Source organism: Madurella fahalii (genome assembly GCF_045866475.1).
Source record: "Madurella fahalii IFM 68171 DNA, scaffold_3, whole genome shotgun sequence".
NCBI classification, from domain to species: domain Eukaryota; kingdom Fungi; phylum Ascomycota; class Sordariomycetes; order Sordariales; genus Madurella; species Madurella fahalii.
The window spans coordinates 3,820,825-3,843,088 of NW_027263973.1; the positions used below are offsets into that span (position 1 = coordinate 3,820,825).

At 51.6% G+C, this 22,264-nt stretch overlaps 3 protein-coding genes across 3 annotated transcripts; 2 read left to right on the forward strand and 1 right to left on the reverse strand.

Moving 5' to 3' along the window:
- Positions 1-3,439: 3,439 nt before the first annotated feature.
- MFIFM68171_06577 (uncharacterized protein) lies at positions 3,440-3,758 on the forward strand (the record flags this gene model as incomplete). The annotated part of the gene is made up of 3 exons (XM_071061997.1): positions 3,440-3,544; positions 3,597-3,644; positions 3,696-3,758. The coding sequence occupies 3 exons, from the start codon at positions 3,440-3,442 to the stop codon at positions 3,756-3,758; spliced, it is 216 nt and encodes a 71-aa protein (XP_070918098.1).
- A 462-nt stretch (positions 3,759-4,220) lies between these two features.
- MFIFM68171_06578 (uncharacterized protein) lies at positions 4,221-6,382 on the reverse strand (the record flags this gene model as incomplete). The annotated part of the gene is made up of 4 exons (XM_071061998.1): positions 4,221-4,601; positions 4,669-5,442; positions 5,502-6,319; positions 6,379-6,382. 4 exons carry the CDS (start codon positions 6,380-6,382, stop codon positions 4,221-4,223), a joined length of 1,977 nt encoding a protein of 658 aa, XP_070918099.1.
- Positions 6,383-7,636: 1,254 nt separating this feature from the next.
- On the forward strand, positions 7,637-9,781 carry MFIFM68171_06579 (uncharacterized protein; the record flags this gene model as incomplete). Its single annotated transcript, XM_071061999.1, has 6 exons — positions 7,637-7,786; positions 7,857-7,993; positions 8,065-8,519; positions 8,567-9,354; positions 9,416-9,526; positions 9,587-9,781. The coding sequence occupies 6 exons, from the start codon at positions 7,637-7,639 to the stop codon at positions 9,779-9,781; spliced, it is 1,836 nt and encodes a 611-aa protein (XP_070918100.1).
- Between the last annotated feature and the right edge of the window lie 12,483 nt (positions 9,782-22,264).

Below are 22,264 nucleotides of genomic sequence, written 5' to 3' on the forward strand. Positions count from 1 at the left end.
TTGTATAAGAGTGTCTCACCGCTTGCTAAGTCGCATTCCTGCAAAAGCTCTCTTGTTATCCCGTTGGGGTCCTCCACGTTTACGGATGGTGTTCGAGGCCGACTGGGACTTGGTGTTTGGCTCCCCTGGTCAACAACTGGAGACTTCGGCGACAGCAGGCTGCCGGAGGGTCCGGTTGTATCGAGATGCAGTTTCTTTTGCTGACATGAAAATGTGAGCATTCGCTGAGGTCCGGTTGCGTGCTCGAATGTGACAGATGGGTGAAGTGTATCACCAGAGGTTAGCAGGTAGACTTACGCTCGACGCCATCTGCTGGGCTTCCGGATCAAGCTTCCGATTGCTCGGGCCGATTTCAATGCTGGATTCGCCTCCGACATCATGCTTTCCCTGCCGACCACGTATTGTCATATCCACTTGGACTAGGGATGAGCCCCGGTCACTACGGCAGCCTGCTCCACTAGTACATTGCGCGCCGCAGATGAGGCTCCCTGTGGGTGTTAACCAATCGTTTGCAGCCCCGAGGGAGTAAGATGGCAACCGCGAAGTGGATTGGCGAGCGTAGTAGCTTCCAAAGTGAGATAGTGAGCCGTGTCACGAAAGCGTGGCGATGGTGAAAATCTCGGGAAGCGACTAATATTATCGTTTCGTAGCCGAGTCAGTTTTTGGGGACCGCAGCCCCTTCTTCCCCAATATCATTGAGGCGATGGAGGGGTGGGGCACTGCTGGTGTTCACTGCGCTAGTGGTTGAGCTGCAGAAGTACTGCCCACCTCACTAAAGGAGAAATTTCCAGTCTGCAGCGTAACGCAGAGAGGCGTTTTCGTGAAGCGAAGGAGACCAATAAAAAGGCGAAGATGAGGAGGCGAAGCTGCTGGCTGCCAGCCACCACTGAAGAGGGAGGTCACAGTCTCCAGGACCATTCCGGAAACGAGGCTCTTTCAGCTTGCTTGTCACAATTGTTCTGCTCAGGGTCAACTCCGGGCAAGTGATGCTTTACCAAGTTTCCCCGCTCGCTGTGTCCTCCATTCAAAGCTGATTAGCGACCCATCTCCCTCGTCTCAGTGATCACATCGCGCTTTGAGTTCCGTGCCTCGGTGAAGTATCCTACACGAGAATGTAGTCGCTGTTACGCAGGGGGGCCGTGAGTGAGCACAACAGCACGGGGGCAAAATCGATTAACCACGCATGATGTTTTGCGGATACAGCATCGGCTGCACCCTACGAACATATCTAGAAACCAATGAGGACAAGTGTCTTCACCATCTGCTCGGGTGAAGTGACGACATGCAGGGAGTCAGGTAATTCACTGATGTGGTAAGGCTCTGGAGGGAGGGATTTTCATTACCTGCGGCGGGAAGGGATGGTGGCGCAATATTCACCCACCCACCCTTCCCCCCAGGTGATTGCAGCCATCCTTCCCGCAGCAGCAGCAGGCCCTGTTGAAGTCTCTGCAATGCGACCTGCCCGCTAGGTCTTTTTGATCTCCAGCTAGGTGTCCGGCGTCCCACGTCCTGCGTCCCACATCCCGTCCCATTGCGATGTATTCGACCAGCGTCAATCCACCGTCGGCCCGGACCCGGGCGAGCCGCCCAGGCCGCCTTTAGGTAGGTAGATAATCAGGGCGCAAATGTGGAAATGTGTCAGACCGAAAACGCACTGCCCGTGCTCAAAATCTGCCTTGTCTGGGTCTGGATGGGTGTGGCTGGCCAATTATATCACGCCCGTGACGCAGTCGCATGAGTGATGCAAGGGAATGGTGCGGGTGGCGTGGAGACTCCAGGGGGATTGGAATTCTGGGACAGAAGTCTTGCTCAGAAGCCTAGGCGGTCTGGTGAGACTCGACCCCTTCCCGTGCCACGGCGCAGTCCTAATGGGGAATATTAGTCGCAGCTGCCGTCAGTCACTTCAGTCACCTTTCCGCTTGCCACATCACAGACACCTAACTGCTCGTTTCTCGTTCAATATCGTGGTAGCCCCTTCCTGAGAAGACCAAAAAAATTGAGCCCAACGCCTCTTTGATGCCTGACATCACGAGCCCGGGCGACACCCACGACGTCGAAAGCCGGCAGGCCCCTTTCCGTCTGAAGGTCCACCCCCGATGCGTCAAAACCCTGGAACATCTGGAGGCGGTACTCAACCGCATCTGCGGGCAGGAGTACGCTATCGAGATGCGAAACAACATGTACATCATCAATACCACAGAAGAATTGAAGCAGAATGATTTCGTGAGTGCCTCCACAGCATCATTACCGAACGAAGGCAGTTCACTAATAACAAGCAGATGAAGAAACTTCTTGGCGTCCCTGATTTGAGCCTCAGAATACCTGGAAAGGACAGTGGCGACGACTTAGAAGCCAGAAGGTCATGGCCACCATCGGTTGAAACCAGTAAGGAGTGCAGGGACAACCCTGGACCCCAATATCGAATCACATAGTGCCGCCATGGTCCGGTAGCCATCACCCTCAGCGTCCATTCCTCGGCTCGTCCAGTCCCGCGATGCACCTATACTAGACACGACTATACCATGTGTCCCTTCCTCATCATCCGGACTTTGCGGTATTCTGCCGTGATGAAGTTGACCTGGCTTCGTCCTTAAAAGTTGGACTAGTCAGACCTGTATACGTTATTTTTGTTGATCACCTGCTTTCTTTGCTAACTTTGTTGAAGACAAGGTGTAGGACTGAAGGGTGTTTGGATAGGCAAGCAGAGGGTAGGGTGCCACTTGCATTTCAATTAGGTGGGAGAAAGGAGCTAGGGAATAGCAAATGCTCAAAATCTTAGTCGAAAGCTATGCCGGCGAGAGCCTGCCGACCTCACCTCTTCGAACTTGCAGTGTAAGATAGGTGGGTGACGGGAAGCTGCCGTATATCTATGCGTGTATTCCTGACCGCGGATGACGGTTGCATGTGTTGTGCGCATTGTGATTGTACAATACAGGGCAGACAGTGCGTGTCGCAGCGACGGATTGGGCAGGGAGACGGTGCAGATACCTGCGTACTGTGTCAGCGTGCTCCTCCAACCACGTCTTCGCCACTTGATCCAGTTCATGGCAGCTGCATGCGACCCACGCATGCATGAGTGGAGACACTTCAGGTGGCTGAGTTCCGTTATGAGGGGATTGGATTAGATTTCCCTGCACCAGAACCTCTGTAAGCATCAGGAGTCTGCCTCACTCAATGAAATACTGAGGTCAGTGGTGTCATTAACACCCAACGGAACGCCTAGGTATCAAGACTGTCAGCTTCCGGCCCTTGCCGGGCTGGCTAACAGCAATGAGCTCTGACCACATATGGCTGTTTTGTTTTCTTCTTAAGGGGTTCTGATTTTCATCTCAACTCTCCATACTCTCGCACTCACTATAGCAGCTACTCCGGTATTTGTATTCTCCTTGCCACTTGGCAACGTCCATCAGCAGTTCTGCGTTTCTTTCTCAGAGCGGCCATGATGTCCTACGTCAGATCTTTCTCGGCAAGATACACGGATGAGAACACCATCTACGATGAGCTCGGCAGGATATTCCCGATGGTAACCGGGATAACCGTCAATGTAAGCAGTTACTCATATATGCTAACTCAGTCAAGGCTTATCGAGACTCTAGTACCAGCGCGGCCAGTTTATCTGTACCACGCCGAGGGAACTTACAAAGGTTAGTCATTCCCACACTAAGCCCCTTGCGAGGGTTGCTCACACAGCACAGGATGAAATCAAGGCCATCAAGGCCGCCATAAAGGCAAACCACTACAGAGAGGAGGAATCCTGAGGTGCTTATTGAGAGACGGCATGGTGGGCTTTGCGGTGTTTTTAAATATGCGTGAAGCTGTTGCTTGGATTGTCAGAGATAACCGCTCAAGTCAAGCAGAAGATTCCGTTATTTAGAATACCCGATCCATTGCATCATGCTCCACCCAGAGCCCATGAGCCAGTTCTGATTTTAGACCGGAAATTTAGGCCTCACACAGCATGGACGCATAAACATGCGAAGATACTAGGAACGACAGAGGACATGGAAATTGTAAAGAAATCAGTGAAGATTTGAGGATACCTAAGGAATATATAAAGAATAACTGAGGAAATTGCTTTAAAAAGAAAAGATAGTACTTCGTACTCAGATAGGGTAGTGGAGAGATGAATAAAACCGGCAAAGGGAGACGGACCGAAGAAAAGCATGACATCTGAAGAAAAAAAAAAAAGAGTTTGGGGAAATTGGAGGGTTCACATTGCTTCACGGTCTGAGATGAGTTGCTCCACCCCGTGGTATCCTCAATTGCACCCGTTCGTGCATCTGTTCGGCAATCTCTCCAGGCATCTGTCCAGAGTATAGAGGCATCGCCTGCGATGATCGCCTGAACGCCTCCTGGGCTTCAATGCTGAGGGGATGAACAACAGGGAATTGAACGACAGGGCCAGCGCTCCGAGTTGCTGGTTTCGTGTAGTATGAAGGGTCCCGCTCACACCTCCTCTTTAATTCGGCGAACATTGGCACCAGTTCTTCCGCAGTACCCCTATTGTCTTTTTCGACTATCAGCATGCGGTTGGCAATAATGTCGAGAAAGTCGTGGATGTATGTGGTGGCTCTGGGTTTCCCGTGCAGCGTCTGTATCCACTGGAGAGGGTTTGAAGTGATCAGTGCCGGTAGTGCGAGGGAGAACTAGGGCCTGTGGAGGACATACCTCTACAACTGTAGACTTCAACACCGTAACAGGTTTCTTGCTCCCCGTTTGGCGGTCTTCGAATGCTTGCATCTCCCAGAAGATAGCGTTCGAAATATTGGAACCCATAAAGGGACTCATGCGCTCGGCTTGGAATTGACCCACCAACTCACAACCGCCGATGAGCCAGGTGACAAACTCCAAGAACACGCAGCCCAGCGACCAGATATCAATAGATCTTGAGATTACGTTCTCAGGAAGAACGCTCTCTGGGGGGGCGTACGTCCGTGTGTGGGGGATATTACCGTTCATGATGTTAGAACGGGTATCTTTGTGGTTGAGCGAGCTTAGACCGAAATCTGAGACAACGAGCTCGCCTGATGCAAGGGGGTGAGCACCATCCGAGTTCTTCTTATACCAGAGGATATTTTCCGGCTTGATGTCCCCATGCCGTCCAAAGAGCGCCCTGTTCTGTGGATCCAATACTTCTCCATCAGGATTGTGTATCCATTTGAGTGCGCAGACGAGGCCATAGCACTGGGCAGCAACCCAAACAACCAAAGGGCCACTGATTCCTGAGGGATCCGGCTGACGGGTCCAGTACATAGCGAGATCGCACTCTGCCCATGGAAAGACTAGGCAGTAAGTCCGGCCGTGGCGGAATGTGGCAAGCAATCTCACAGTGTGGGGTTTCTTGCCCCCGAGGCTGCGCAGCATGGCAACCTCCTTGTTGAATTCTTCCTCCTTTTCGGTCCTCAGCCTCTTAACAGCAAAGGTTGTAAGAGACCCCGGTTTCTGATGTATGTGACGTCAGAAGTGGTGATACTTGAAATGGCCGAGCTGTCGGAACTTACGGGGCTAAGGCCATCGAAGCTGTAGTGGCCGTCATGGATTACCACCCGGCTTACTACACTGAAGCCCCCACCCGGACCGCTCATTCCGCCATCAGTTGAAGTTGCCGTAGACGATGTGCCCCCAGTTTCCCGAAAGTGATAATCATGCCAAGGCATGATTGTATCTCCTTCGAACTTTTGGTGCCCTTCCTTAAAGAAGGGCAGGAAAACCCTCCACTGTGTGTTAACAAACGACTCGCAGCACTGAGACGTCCAGCCCAGGTCAAAGTCCGGCTCGTTTCGGTTCCAGACCTTGGAGCGTATACCTGTGGATCCAACCTTGAACGGAAAGGCGTCATCATTCAGGTCATTGTTGAAAAAACCAAAGATGTGCTGCGGTATGTTGCAAAGAAGCAACACTGCGAAAATCCGTGCAAACTTGCCGAGCTCATCTTGCCCGCCGTCACCACGAATTCGTCCAAAGCAATCGTCACAGCTGTAGTCCCCAGCTTCGGGGGAGTCAAACCGCAAGCTCGCTTGGATTCTCTCCCGGGTTAGAGCCTCGACCAGCAGGGCGTGGGGGAAAATTGTTTTGTGTCTGTCGGTGGTACCGTCCCAGTACAGCTGCTTTGAGGCGGCCCTCAACAAGGCTCCGACTGGACTCTCACCCTCTTGATACGTGTTGCTAGCCTCGCACTCGGCAATCACCTCCGCGACACGCTGCCGAGAGGGTGGTGTGTATACGAGCAGTGGGGGCCTTGCTGAAGAATGCCATAGACTTGCTGGGCCCTGCTCACCGGAGGGAGCCTGGACTCTGACAGTCGGGCCCTCGTTTTGGTCTAACTATATCAGAAATGACTGCTAGCATTAAGATAAGAACTGCAGGCTAGGCACTTACCCATCCCGTCTATTTACCACGAGGGCAGATTGCCTGTTGGTTGGGGTGGTTGCATACAATTATGGATTATCCGCATCCGCCTATATGTCTGCTAAGACAGGAATTATTCAGCTGAAGGGTGTATAGAATGAGTATTTTATTTTATTTTATTTTATTTTTTTTTTTTTTTTCACTCGAAGTTTGACTTGACGTCTTTATGGGAAATTCTGGGGTCTGGAAACTGACAAGCGCAAGCCACTGCCTCTGGAGCCCCGCTCCTTCCGCTCTCTTTTGTATGCTATGAGGCTCTGCAATTTCCAATTTCCCCAAAAAAGTCGACGGCGCGGACCAATTTTGCATTTTGTCCTGCTCCGACCCGGTTATGCTTTTCAGGACTCATCTAGCAGAGCGGGCGGCCAATGACCTGAATTGCTGTCATCGCCTCCTCTCCGCAAGTCTCGGCATTCTGCAACCCTTCCAGCACAGTTCCTGAATGCCTACTGGAATGCCTCTGTGCATACCACCTGGGCATTAGGCAGCCAACCTGAGGCGGCAGAAGTGCGTGTGTTGACCGACCGTAGATATCTACGCATAGCCTTACCCTGTATTGCCCGGAGTGAAGGCGGGCGACCCTCCGTGAGCATGGATGAAGACTCGTCGTCGCATCTCCGTTAAGGTCACCGGTATATCAGGCAAGCAATGCGAACAAGGTTGGGTTTCAATTGAATCTATTCTGTACACGCTTTGCAATCCCTTCTCCCGCGGATTATCCTGCGCCTCGTTTCAACCTAACTGCGGTAGAAGACTCGAGTTAGGTGTGTATGCATGTCATGGTTCCAACCCACTCTAGCGGGGTGGGGAAGCCAAGATCTCCAGTTGCACTGCAGGCACTCTCTGGATATCGGCCGGACCCAAGCGTGGGAGAATCCCTATGTACTTGTACTTATATTTTGGGCGGATTGCTAACAGAAAGAAGGTACCTGTATCTCCCGTGACGGTTCCAGGTTAGGAGGGGACTCCCTTACACAGCCGCGGCGTGGCGGAGGGCTCCGCCCCCTGTTGAGCGACGGATGACAGGGAGGGAGGGTCCGAAAGTGGGGTAGTGATTGGCCCAACCATCGCTGTTCCCTTGCGACAAAATTTGGTGAAAACCGTCGCAGTCGCCGCAAGGAGCATGCCACGGCTCCGTATTCACCCATCTTTACCGCAGAATTGGGAGTTTCCTCGAATCAGAACCACTCACCGTTATCCGATATCTGCAATGGACGGGCAACGACCGATGGAGGAGCTGAGTGAAGCCAAAAATCTCAGCAAGGTTTTGAGATTTCGTCAACCCGACCAAGATAACCGGGAGTTTGTCATCGACGACATTGAGGACCCCACCGCAACCACTAAAACTACCGTGGTGAGGTTTAGGAGCGACCGAGATGTGAGTGTGAAATGCCTCTGCAACCCTCTCTGTTCGTGACGCTGCTAACGAACTGGCGACGTGAAATTAGGGTCCTGATAAACGAAAACTTCAGGACAAGGAGGACTGGGAAGAGTGGTTTGCAAAAATATTCCAAACTTTCGAGGGCGAGGTTTCAAAATCCAATCTGACTCCCTATCCGAATCCGAGTCCCAGGCTCGTTTTGGTGTAAGCAGTGCCATTTCTCTTCGGCCTTGGTCACCCAGGTGCTCGTACGCCATCTGCTAAACACTGCATAGAATTGCACGGCCGGATGCAGAAAATGGGCTACGAACGGAAATGGACACCGCTGGGTCGATCAAGGAATGCGAGCCGATCGACACAACCGCTCACAGTGGCAGAGTTAGCGGGTCCCAGAGCGTCATAGACAGGATTCGGGCCGTTGTTATGGCTGCCGCCTCCTTCCTCGCACAACCAGGTGGTATGCCGCCCACCGGGAAAAATTTTGGAGCCTCATCAGCGGAGAATCTTACGAGGCTAGTTTCGGCTACTCCACGTGTCGACCAGCGGAAGAGACTCCGCCATATGCCATTTACACTCGAGACTTTTCGCTTGATCGCAAAAAGGATGTCCCTTCATAGCTGGATCGTTCGACTAATCAGTCGAGCCAATATGCCAGCCTTCGAGCGAACAGTGACGGAGATGCCGCTGTACTCGAATGCTGGCAGGGATTTGGAAGGTCAAAAGGCGATAAGTAAGTGGCTCAAGAGCCACTGCTTTATCCCGTGTTAATCTTTGCAGTATACAATTGTCGAACGTCAAACGAGTGGGAAGATGACATGGCACTTACCGTCACACACTTCCCAAACCAAAAATTATCGTTCGCCGTCTTGTTTGGCGCTTCTGTAGAGCAGGAAAAGAGCGTTATCTCGCGACTGAAGAAGGCCGGTGCAGATACGGTTCACCCCATGCTCCTCCCAGGGATCCTGGCAGAAATGGAGCGTATCAGGCAAATGGCAGTCGTGGAAGAAGGGATTGGCGAAATGGAGACGAAAATATTCCAGCTCGACAATGAGACAGTCGCAACCTGGAAGCGGAGCGGGCAGACCAAGGCCGAGCGGAACAGGGAGAAGACCAAGGCCTGGCTTGACCTTAATTTCTCGAGAAACCTCCTCCAGGCCACCGCCACGTTGTTGCTCATCATGAGGAAGCATCTTGATGAATTTCCGTTACTGGTGAACCACTATTCCATGCGCAGATACTACCGGCTACGTCACCAGGAGCTCGGTCTGTACGAACACCATGTCCAGAACGCTGCTCGGCCTAGCAGCCCACAGTTTTTGGGCAGCATGACCAACAGCTGGACGCTTCACGATCACAAGCCCTATAGCTCTGAGTATTTTCCGGAATCAAAGACACTAACATCTGAACCCGAGACGATCTACGACCCTGATGCTAAGTACCAAGACCTTCTTCAACAGGCGAGCATGAGGATGGCGGACAGGCTTGTAGTTATGATTGGGGAGTACGATGATAAGATTAGGGCCTGCACTATGGAGGTCGATGGAATTGCAATGGCTACACAGTGGGTAAGCTTGTCTGCTCTCGCCACAGCAAGAAGCAATGCTGATTAAACCGTCTCCGCGGAAGTCTCACGGAGAAACAAGTATGGAAATTGCAACAGCCAGCGGCGAAGACTCGAGCCACATGCGGTCCATCGCACTAGTCACCATGGTTTTCCTCCCGGGAACCTTCTTTGCGGTAGAGCCTATCTCCCGCGCCCCGATTTCTTTACAAACTCGGCTAACATTCTTAAATCAGAGCATGTTCTCAATGAGCTTCTTCAACTGGACGCCTGATTCCGGCGGAGATAGCCCCATTGTCTCAGGAAAGATTTGGATTTACTTTGTGATCACTGTGTTCTTCACACTCCTTACTATTTACCTATTCTGGTACTTTATTTTGTCTCGACAGAGGAACAGAAGACTGAGGCAGAGGGATTCGTGTCCTGTGTGAGTGCTTGGAGGAACACCTTCCCTCCCTTCCCTTCACGCGAACATAATATAACAAGACTCCTTTTGGATGTCTAGCACATATTCTCTCTTCTAGTTTCTACACTTGTACATATAAATTATAGTTGGGTGGCACCCCTAGGACCAAGGGAGGCACTGCGCATCTGCCTATTGATCCCCTCCTTAGCGCCGACGTTGCAGCGCTTCTCTACACCGCTACACGCTGCAGTTTTCTCACCGCCACCTGGCTTGCGCATTATCACACAGCAACGTGCAGTTCTAACCTGATGGAAGACGCATATTCATCCGAGGCGGGAAACGCCTCTGAGCCAATGCAAAAATGCAAGTGTTGGGGGTTATGATTCATGCTAGCGAAGATTCAGCCCCCGTGAATAGGGCTCCAGCACTGCACGCACAAACTGCCGAGGCGCTCGAATCAGACGAAAGTACACATTGCATTGCCCTTCTTAATCTGCAACTCAAGGCGGTGAGGTAACTCCAAGTCATCGATGCGGCTTGGCCCTTCATCGGGTCTCCTTTGGGCGCTCGTTTATTCCGTACACGTATTGATACCCGAAACGTGGGGCCTTGAGATTGGTAATTCTGGAAATGGGGAAACAGGAAGCTTAGTGGTCGGCAGGCTTTTGTCTTAGTGTCAAGGGTCTGTTTGTGCAACCAGGTTGGCCCGGAAGACTCAGCCTCCATAGACGCGTAAACGACATATCCGGCCGCTTAAGGAGGCCACATCCGATATCCGAACAGGTGGATGTATTTCCTTATCATAAACGCTATTTGTTACGTTGATGCATGCTTTCCATCAGCATACATGGTCGTCCGAATCCCACCGCTGCTGCGTTGCGATAGTCTCGGATAGGTGGTTGCTTCCGCGAATGGCGTGCCCAACCCAGATACAGGGACCTGAGATATGTCGGAAGCATTTCTCGCCCGACTCAGCACCACTTCATCTCTGCTCTCTCCCGGTGTGGTATATTTGCCGTAACTATGTACATGTTCTTTCGCATCTATCCCCGGTTTCGAAGACCACTTCAAGTGTCAGTAAAACAACCAAACATAGGGGAACAATAGCAAGTGCAGACCACGAGCATAGCGCGATTTTCTCGAAGAAGATGAGAGACAGGCATGGGGAAAACCAACCTCGACGTAGAAATTCCCACTCCCGTAGTGTCGCTGAAGAACATCGAGGAGATAGCCCGGGTTTGGGACGAAGCGGTAGTGGATTTTGTGGACTTGGATCCAGTTCTCGTCCCCCTCCTCTTCCTCCTTTTCCATGTGGTGAGCAGGGCTGCTCACCAGGGCGTTGAGGGTGTGGTGCGGCATGGCGAGGGCGACCGTGTGTGTTGAAGGACTGGAAACAGCGTACGTCTATTAAAGTTATATCTTGATAAGCAAGTAAGTTGTATAAAAGAGTCAGTGAAGACCAAATGTATGACGGAATGGATTAGTGGGAGCTGCTGAGATGGGGGGTGGGGTAATTAAGGTAAACAGGCTGAACCAACATCAGTCAGCCGATAGGATGCAGATTGGACCCGGGGGAACAGGATTTATGGTAATGGGAAGGACAGGTTCTCCCACAAGCCACTTCCAGGGCTGTATTGGGTTGCACGCTGTTCGTCTTAGTGTGAATGCTAACGATGCAAAAGTCGGTTTTAGGCATGGGTGAGTGCCGGGAGCAACTCGGCTGTTTCGGGGCTCCGTCAAGGCTCAGGCAGCCGGCTGCGACCAAAACCCGGGAGCCCGAGGAAATGCGAGGAAGTGCCAACCAATCAACTGAAACCGGAACGGTGGCTTTCGGGCATGAAGAAATGCGCGCGCAAGAGCAGGATGGCTACATAACGCTCTGTTCTTGTGTTGCAGATGCCACAGGATTCATCGGGAGGGCCGTCCCATTCCTGGCCAAAGAGCACTTAGATAGGTACCTTAGTGTCCCGCGTGGAGGTAAGGCAGACTTGCAGGTGCACTAGGGTTAGTAGGGTAAGGTACCTTAGGTAGGTACTGTACATGTGATTGATTGGCGTTTCCCGTGAGAGCTGGCGGTATTCCCAAAATGAATTTACGCGGCTGGGCAATTATAATCCCTCAGAGTCCCCGGCAGACATCGAAGGTGATGCCGAGCTAGCCTTGAGCATCTCGAGTCTCTGCTAAGTGCACACGGAATGCAATCAATTTGCAGGTTAAGAATGATATTGTCTAGGGGAAAGTTCAGACGCTCCGTCCCGGGAAAAGAGACATTGAACCTGTGGGTGGATAATTAGACACAGATGAGATGAACATGTTACAGAGGATCTATCGTCGTGAAGAACCCGGTTGCATAGACTCTCCATCTCGAAATCGTAGTCCTCGCTCATCAGGGCGGGTTCTAAGCAGTCAAACGATGGCTCAAGCTTTACTCGTGTGGTGGTGTCCAAACACAGCTGACTTGAGTGCGGTCAGTTCTTCCAACTGCCTTAGTTTGGTGGGCCTAAAGAAGTGCGGGCAATGGATTAGCTCGGAGCTCCTCAGTAGAACGAACGGGGCGCAAAAGGACAACTGACCCCCGGGAACGTGGCGCATTCCGCTACCTCCGTTTGCCATCTGGCCCTCTGGGACTGGAATTGATCGATATCTTCTTCCATTTCAGCGCTCAGTCTAGCGATATCCTTCTTGGCTTGCTCACGTACCTCTCTACTTATATCTCGAGCGTAGCTGTGTCCTCTGGTTGGGGGGCGCGGCGGGGACAAATGGATCTAGATCTCCAGGCTCGGCCTCGAGGCGCCGAATCTTGACGTGGACTGTACATCGTTGTGAATTCGCTGACCAACTGTTGTTTGTACGACTCGACTACTGAACTCGACGAGCTCCGCTAAAGCTGCAGTGGAGCAGGATCATTTAAGACGTCGTCTATGATGTGCTGTATTCTGTTGTGCGCCGAGTCTTGGGTGCCTTGTTTGTGTGTCGCCGCAAGGTCGCCACCACTTTACACAGGTCGTGCCAGATGCTCCGGCTTCAGAAGTATGGCTTCACACACAACGGTAAATTTTTGGTCTCAGACCTCTTCTCGATTTGTCGATGCGATGGACGACTCTCTTATAAGCCTCTGCTTCGAACACCTTATCCTCAAAGAGCACCATGTAGCTCACTTCGGTCCTGTTCACTCGGCAGTGTGAAACTGAACGGAGGACGACACGGCCATGCAGCATTCTCGCATCCCTGTAATTCTTCAAGATGGCTGGCGAGGCCAATCAGGATGCCATAGTCCACAAATTGTAACCGCCAAACCCACGCGTGTCAATACGAGTGTCTTGCCTGCCGTAAAGTGGAATGGACACTTCTTGAGTAATTCTAGCGTCTGTTTCTCTGACCAGATAAGGAACCTCTCGGGAGTCTCGTGGAAGAGGAAACGGTGGTGGCACAGATTTCGGGGCCATGACCCACCTCCACTCATATCGACCTGATCGGATACTTGGGACGTAAACATCGTCTTTCCGGTTCCGGTCATCCCCCAAAACATCTTCCGGGTTTGTTCGCAGTCCGCCATGTTACCAAAATCTGTGTGATGGGTTGTCATTGGGGTGATTGAGAAGTTGACCGGACTCGGATGGAGAATCCCCGTCGATAGGCACAGTTGCACGGCGTCAGGGGTGGGCGCACGGCGGGAGGTAGGCCCACGTTGGCACAGTACTTGCTTTATTTTCGTTTCGGCTCCGTTTGTCTCGGTTTTTTACCGCGTTTCCGTCACTTATTGGATATGGAATGGCCAAAATATGCCATGTCGCCCGAACATGACCTGCTCGCGTTGGGCTGCTGTCGGGCCTGGATCGACTGGAAGCGGCCCTCTTCCATTGGCAAACCAAGTCTGCCACGTCAAGCGGCCTACACGCTGTCCGCCGATTGCAACTTCTTTTTCTTTTTTTTAGCAACTTCTAAGTAGATTTGTTACCACAGGGTAACAGGCACTCAATATCGTGGCTTTTCCTCTTCTCCCAGGGTTTTGCCACGATATGGGTAACTCTGCTTGTTTTTAATTCACATCTGAGATTTATACATCTTCGTAGGTACTGGGACGAGGCATTGTTGAGGTATGTTACCACTACGTCAGTCCCCACTTAAATATCCCACTGTGGCTTTCTGGGGCTGGTCGAAGGGCCCTGTATCTTCGCCGTAGACTTGTCCATACATGCACATACATTTACATCAACGTAATGAATAACTTTGGTCCTCTGCCCACATCCCCTGAGAAGCACTGAGCAAACCCAACCCCTGTCCGAACAACCTCCTTCCCTTCTCCACCGTTCAACTCTCCTTCCTCTCCACCAAAGGCAATGCGCAAACCCCACCGCGCAATCATTTTCATGCCTACAGTCTTCCGTCCCATATTCCACATGCGCAATGAATAGCGCATAAACCCCCTCTATATCATCATAATCCCTGCTAGTATCATTTAATATAGCGTACGGCACGAGCCGCGCGCTACGCGGGTCCTTGGTCTCACGCGGATGTTCCAACTGTTTGGGCTTGAAGCCGTCTAGCGAGGCGAGGGACTTGATGCGTGCCTTGAGGATTAGGAATTGGGACGGGTTGCTTCCCATGATATCATTTGAGGGTCCCGGGTTGTTGTCGATACCACCCCAGGAGGCTCCCAAGAATAGAATACGCGTTAACAACAGGGTCGACATACGAGTACTTGCTGCTGAATTACACGACGGGACCGTCAAGGGAGGCCTAAGACCAAGATGGCGCTCGGGGAGTAGTGGGACGAGTGAAGGGATTTGCTCTCGCAGGTCCGGCGGTAGAGGCTGAGAGAGCTCCACAGGAGGCCTTCGGGTAGGCCGTGCAGTCAGAGGCCGTTTAAGGTGTGTGCCGCTGGTCTTTTGGGCGAACGCGGAAGCCAGTCCAGCCAGGGAGGCGAGCTTGTCGCTTGGAAAGTTAAGTTGTCTTCGGAGTAGTCAAGGAGCATCTCGTATTATGTGCCGTGGGGCAGGAGGCCACAGAGCTGGCGCATTGTGAAGGGGGAAGACTTGATGGCGGGGAATTCTTCTGTCCTTTTCCATTTCGTCAAAGCGGTCGATGTGTCGGATTCTGGCCGGACATCATAGATGGGTTTTGGTTCGAGCTTTGGAATACTGCGATGGAGTTAAGTCTGGAAGGCCTTGTGGATGCTTAGAGGACGGGCGCCGATGTTGTTCTGGCGGTTGTAGTCCGCACTCCAGCCGGCACTAAGGCATTCCTAGTGAGTCTAAGAGGCGCCAAAGGGCAGGATTCAACGAGAAAGAATTCAGCTCCTGCAGACACCAGCCGCGGCTGCTGAAGAAGCAGTCCCGGAGAGTGAGGGAGAAGGGGGAGTACGGCCTCTCACCACTGCTTTTGGTTGTGACGGGGACGAGATACACGGGGTTTTGCTTGAAAAAAAGGCCGGAGTCGGCAGATTTAGACGCTAATGCTGAAATGGTCAAGGCGGCGTTCTCGTATATAGCAGCTATGTGTGAGGCTTCTTGTTTCGAGTCCTCATTGGAATCCCGGATGATGCAGAGGCTGCCATCGAACCAGATACTTGTATCCCAGCCACCGAGTCATATTGATTGTGTCATGGGTCGTTTTCCAGAGGTTGTAAGAGGGATAGCGTTTCGGTGCTGCGGGGGCGTCTGCTAATAAGAATATGACTAGAACTCATGAAACAGCTCAACCACTCGGAAAAAGATAGTACTATATGACTTACCATATTCGTATATCACGTTTATGACCCTAAATCTCGTACTTTAATTCCTGGATAGAACGGATCAATCTCTAAGAACCTAGCCTCAACGTTTCTCACAGATGCCTCCTAGCTATGGAGGGGGTCCTGCATCCTAGCAAACCACCTCGTACGCACCCTTTGGTCGCTGGCCCACGGTTTTGAAGTGTGAGATCCCCAGTGTACTCGCTTGAACTCTAGCCCGAATTGTGCTTCCCTATGGGCCGCGATGATTGCGTCGCCTCCAGCACACGCTTAATTTGGGCCGAGGCGCCTATGATACGACTGTAGTACCCAAGCCTCCGCCGCCAAGGCCCCGGTAGGCTGGGCACAAATAATCCTAATCTCCCGTGCTAGGTCGTCTTTCATGCGAACTCACTGGAACTCCGTGGCTATCCGGCCGCCTGCTCTGAGGAGGTTTAAGAACTGAGCAGCCGCAGCACCATCGTTCTCCGCCCTCTGCTACGCTTTTTTTCTATTCTGCCCGTATGCGCCAGCGCGCAGGACGAATTGCAGGACAGGTGGACATGGCGAGGCGTGGCTCGGTGAATTCGGCATTCGATCTTCCCTCCCGCCGAAATCCCGATCAGGTTGCCCCAGGTGTCCCATCCTTCCTGTGATGTTAACACGGCGTCCCGCCAGTCAGATGTCCAATTCCCCAACGCTGATCTGTCCGTATCCAGACGCCGCTGGTCTCTTCTCCACTGAAGCTCCCGGCGACAGTCCTCTGATCTCCGACGAGCTTCCCCGTTCCACTGCTCCCTCTGTCGTGTAGCCTCCCTGCGACTTTCTAAAATTTTATTGCTCTAGCCTGCCTATTTGCCTGCGCAGTTTATCGAGCCGGCGAGGGCTCATCAGTCACAGATGAGAGCCGAACGAGCGGAGGGTTGTGACGGGGAAACTAAGGAGCATCTGCAGCATGGTGTATATCTCGATGGCAGGCACGTTTCGACTCACGACAATAACGGTAGAATTGCTACAGTGGACAGCCAGACCGAGTGCGGGCCCAGCACGCCCTGCGCCGGTTCTGGAACCCGAAGCGGGATGAGCCATGCCCACCCTCCACTGCAGGTATATACCGATCCGGACCCCGAGGCCGTAAATATCGGCTTTGCCTTCGAGCAACTCGCAGATTGACATGGCCTTCTGTCATGCTCGACGCATGGCTGGAGCTCTCGGTGGGAGAATGAAAGAAGAGTCATTTGGATGCCTGGGCCTGGGGACAGCGTTCTCGGCCCGTACCAAATTCGCTGGCACAGATGAATGAGGTCCCTATCTAGGTAGCGCCGGATGACGCCCGTCATGAATCCACAAGCTATTTGGGGAACTTGGAATATCTTCGCTGAAGGTGTTCTCTTTGGGTTTGCTGATGATTAGCAAGGGTACCACTCTGACTACGACAATCGGGAATATCCTGCTCCATCCTAAGTAACCAGGTCATTATTTAGGCGTATCTCTGTGTGATAAGTAGTAATGCGTACGTGGCTTCTTTTTCTTCTTTGCAGCGTAATGCCGTACAGATGTCTATAAAGCAACCTTGAAAAACGACCTTTGGTTTGTCTGCCCAACACTTGACCAAGGGACATTAGTAGTACCTCGATACACCACATCTTCTTGACTAAGTTGTTGCTCGACAGCGACGAACCACCGGAATTGCGCCAGTACCTTGCTCAGTCCCGCCGAATCGTCATGTGCAAACTCCGGAGACAGGTCTACACCTATGGTCACTTCAAGAGAGACGAGAATGGAGTTCTCCTTACCAAGCGAGTTGAGAAGTGTGATGGGTATCTAACTGGCAACGACTGCACTTGGAAGATTTCCGACGATTCCAAGAATTACAAACTCTGGACCATGTGCCCTCGGTGTCTGGCGGAGCCGTTGTGACCGTGAATGTGAGCAGTAGGAGGCTCGAGAGCACTGGTTGCGAGAAGTTACTTGTTGAGCAATGGCATGCTCTTTGTTTGGCATGTTTGACTTTCTGGTGAGCCTGCTAGCAGGCCGTAGATTTCTATAGATAGCGTTCTTGCAACTCGAATCATATTATCGTTGTTTTCCTAAACTGATTGTTTCTATTACAAGCCCCCGTTATTGCCCCGTTTTGTAGTTCTTCTAACTGTTCTTGCCTGAACCCTCCTTCAGCGGGAATATGCGGTTGAGTACAATTTTAAGTATCGTCTGAACTGTCCGAGTCCAGCGCCTACCCGAAACAAGAACACGTTAGCACAAGCACGATACAGAGAGAAAAGAGAGGAAACGACTCACAAAGTGGCCGACGCGTATGGCTTGGAACCGGATACTCTCAGGCCCAACCTCCCGCGTCTTTTCCTCTTTCCGCCGCGGGCCACGGCGTACGGCTCTTTACATCGTAGAATTCCGACTCGATAATGGCGCTCGGCTATATAATCTCACTATCCGGGTTGATATCGTTGATGAACCCACTGGTCACCAAGTGGGGCTGGCCCGACTTGAACAAGGCCGTGTAAATACGCACCTCAGCCGTGGGCAAGCCCTCAGGCACCTAGTGGATGTACGTCTTGGGCTTTTGCGGTTATTATTGTAGACAGCCCTGATTTCTTTGATGACTCCGGTAGCCTCATCTTTCACAAAAGAGACAGCCTTAATGAGGTATGGTAATGCAAGAAGCCCACTATCTTTCCCGGAGCGAGCCGGAAGTAGTCCTTGCTGTCAATATCCCGAAAATCGGAGTGTTCGATATAACCTCTGTTTGTTAGTTTGATCTTGTGTGAGCCCGTGGTTGGGTCTTTAGATAAAAAGGGAATGTCGAGGTTAAGCTCTTCGGCATCTTCGATTACTACGGGGATAGGGTCAAGGACAACCATCAGCCGAGGGACATTTATATCGAGGTAGCAGCGAACCGACTGCTCAAAGCGCTTAATCTTAATGGATGGGTTGGCGCTTGTTACGCCGAGCTCGTTGGTAAAGGAAAGAAGGGCGCCAGGGGGTACACCTCGTCAACGGATTCCCTTTAGGGTGTAGAGACGTAGGCCGTCCCAGTCGCGGACCCTCTTGGTTTCGATCAGGGCACTGATGTCTCTCTTGCTTATGACAGTGCCTTTCAGTTCGACCGGCCGTATTCGCGCTGCATTGGCTGCTACTCGACTAGAATCCTGCTCGTGTTAGCTACCTAGTACCTAAGCAACGCTACTAGCTGAATAACAAAGGTAGGAAAATGCATACCGGTTCAGCTATTCGTAGCTCTCCCGCGGCATAACAAACTCGGTCGTGCATAAACTGTGTGTGATACCCTCAAAGCTGTTGCATAGGCATGGACGAAATCGTAAGTCGTGTATATCCGCCACTTGGTGCCCGTCCGAAAGTGTGGCTCCTGGTTCCTGGGAATTCGATAGGAGGCGATATCCTACATCTGAGGGTTAGGCTTCTTAATGTCCTGCTTCATGTGGAGCCAGGCCGCTTGCAGCTCATACTCTCCGTCCAGCATCCCGCGAAATTTGGCGAGGTTGGTCTCAACTTCCTAGCTTGCGTGCTCACATCGATATATCGGGGTGGATCCATCCTTATCACCACGCTGCAGCTTGGTCTCGGTTCCGTTGCAGTGGCATACGTAGGCTTCCCCTCCCTGATCAGTCCTCGGCGAGGTCATATATACGCCGGGCGTTGTTGGACAAGTAGGTAGTAAAGGGTAAAACCCAGCCAGCGGAATATCTCCTCGATAACGATAGAGTACTCCTCTTTTTCAGCATTAGGGTTTGTGTCATCAAATCTAAAGTACTGTGTCAACATTCATTTGGTAGCCGGTTAGGGGTCTCGAAAAAGGTATCTAAGAATCTACAGGCCCTATTGTCAATTAGCTCTAGCACAAAATACCCAATGTTATTGATTTGCAGGCACGAGTAATAACCGTCTGGACGTCATAACACCCCGCAAAACCAAAGTTGATAGCAATTGCCTTTCGTATGGCCCAGCTATCCTGCCGCGCTAGCGCACTTCATCGACGCCTAAGAAAGAAGAAGTGCCAAGTTTACACGGAGGTAGCCATTCAGCTCAGGCGGAGATCGCGTTATAACGTGTTTCGACGGCCGCAGACTATATACGTCGGCGAGGAAGCATTGCTCGAATATAGCATTTTCCTGTCCTACAGTAGCTCGTTTGGTACTGGCCGACGTATTACTAGACTGACTTCCGAGCGGCGGTTCCGGGGCCGAGTTGGACGGAGCATTGCGAGCAGCAGCTGCGGCCTTCTTGACCTGCTTCTGGATGCGCTTCTTGAGCTCATTCTGGACACCATTTCTCCTGTCTCGACATCCAGCTGCAACTTGGCAGCGTGCTCAGTAATGGTTTCCGCCATGGTGGTATGATGGTTCAGCGGATGCTGAGTACGATGGGTTCAAGTCAGTAAAAATCAGGTGCAGCTTTGTTTCCTGTAGACGTTCCTCGAGTTATTGGTAGTACTGGCATGCCTCTGTGGCGGGACTCGAGCCAACTAACAATGAACCCCTACTACAGACAACCATCCAAGCAACGAAAAGATCACACCAACTTCGTGTTATCGGAATGGAAAATTTACACTCTAGCAATGTCACTGCCACCTAAAAGAGACTATAATCTCAGGTCGCTCCTCTATTTCAATTTCTTCATTTGCACATTGCAGGTACCCTAGCCCGCATAGGCATGGCAGTCAAAGCACCGACCCTAGGCACACTACCTAGTCTTCCTCGAAATATCCTCCCGTGCCGTTGGGGGGCTGGGGCAGTGTTGTACCCCACTTACGTTACTATTAACAATACCGGCGATACGGGTATTATGGGTCTCGTCGAGACATATTCGGCCGCCGCAAGCGGCCGACTCACTTATGTAGTGGCAAGAGGAATATCTCGGCTAGAGACCTGTCCCTCTTTGCGATTACTGTGCTGACTAGGGTTGCGTCGTCTAGGTGAGATACTCGGTGTACTTTTATTATGCTAAGCTCCTGTGGTGGGAACTTGGAGTAGCCTCAGTTTGCAATTGTGGTTTTGAAGGAAGAACTGGAATCAAGCTGACTCCTAGCCGGCCGTCTACATACTCACCCTATAAGTAATACACAAAAGCAATGAGAGGAAGTATGTTCTCTTTCGTCAGGGGTATCTCGAATTGCAATAGTAACCGTGCCTGTATCACCATGGCCACCGGATAACGCCGTTCCACATCATGTATGCCTACACCGACCTCGTAAAGTCTCAAGCCCACCTAGTATTCCTAAACTGTCTTCAAGCAAATATCGGCCGATTTGCCTCTAACCGCTCTTCTTTCTCTATCTCTTTCCTGTCGTACCTCGACTTGGCAAAGTACACCTTCTACTCGAAGCCAAATACGGCGATGGACGCAATGCCTATCCCAAGCAATACCGATACGACGATCAGCACCGCAAATATGGCCGTGATAAAGGTGCTTGATCCTAGCGGGCCGTCGGCGCGCCGACCGAGAGGTCGTGATGTTGGGTCCGCCACCGTCGGGGTATGTTGAGATGCATGACCGCGTCGGATATCGCGAAGCGGCGGTTGTATCCGGGGGATTTCTTCTGCGGTCCCTCGCCTCTCGTTTGCTGGTTGCGTCTTCCAAATTTCCTGTTGACGAACCATAGCCCAGAGTGGTGTGGTGTAGATATTTGAGTTTCGTCAAGGCTGCCGACATCCGTACGAGACTATCTTGACGAGGGTAGAGCGGTAGCCACTTGCCACTGGCATAAGCGTATACCAGCCATGCTGTCGAACAATGGAAACGCATGGCTTGATTGATGTTGCGGTTCGACTAAGGTCGTACTCCACCGGCAGCTGGAGAGTTGGATGCAGGACGAGGAGCGACACAAGACATGGTTATGTATTTGAATATAAGCCCGTAGCAATGCTACGATAATTTCGAAAGTTGCGTCCCAATCGGGCAGGGGGCCTAAATCCTACAGGAAGTGCGACCTCCCATGGCTGTGGTCAGGGCTTAGCTACTTGGTGCTAAGAGGCAGTGTACGGCACATTCAGCTCCGAGCAAACCTCGGATCTCCAGTATAGGGTTGCCGCGGTAGTGTAGACCCCAATTCTTGCTGCCGTGCAGCGGCTCGAGGGAATGGCGAAACCCCTTCTCTCAATCAACACGTTAACCCAAGCTACTGTCGCAAACTCGGCACCTCCGAATCGTGGGAAATGACAGTTGAGGATTTTGTGTGTCTTATCTTGATTGTATTCCTTCTTCTCCTCGTCTCCCTTAGAGAGCTTACTCCTTTATAGACGAGATACACGTACAGGATGACGTCTGTACAGTGGCGCAGTTAGCTGCCAGCCTGCCTTAGCTGACTAGAGTACATAGGTTTGGCTCCTGCACTAGATCCTGTGATCCTGATCCTTTGGACTAGCACCTGATCTTTTTGACAGATTCAACCTTTAAACTCTAGATAGCCGCCTTTATAGCAGGTCGATTACAGCAACCAGTTAACGCACGCAATAGTCAGGTACTTACGAAGGCAATAGTACAACAACTTGTTAGACGGCCTTACGACCAATAGACTCTCCATAGCCAAGATTTACCTCTACTACTGACCGTAGCACTACTAGCTCAATGACCACTTATTTAAGGATCAATTTATCTAAACCGAAAGGAATTACTTGCAAGTAAATACTACAATGGATTGTTAGACCGAGGTCGACTAGCAAGAGCCGTAGAAGGAAGACAAGTACGTATTGGGTTGTATATAGGTATATAACTACAAGTTTAACTAAGACAGAACCTTCAAGAAGTATAAAGCAAGGCTGG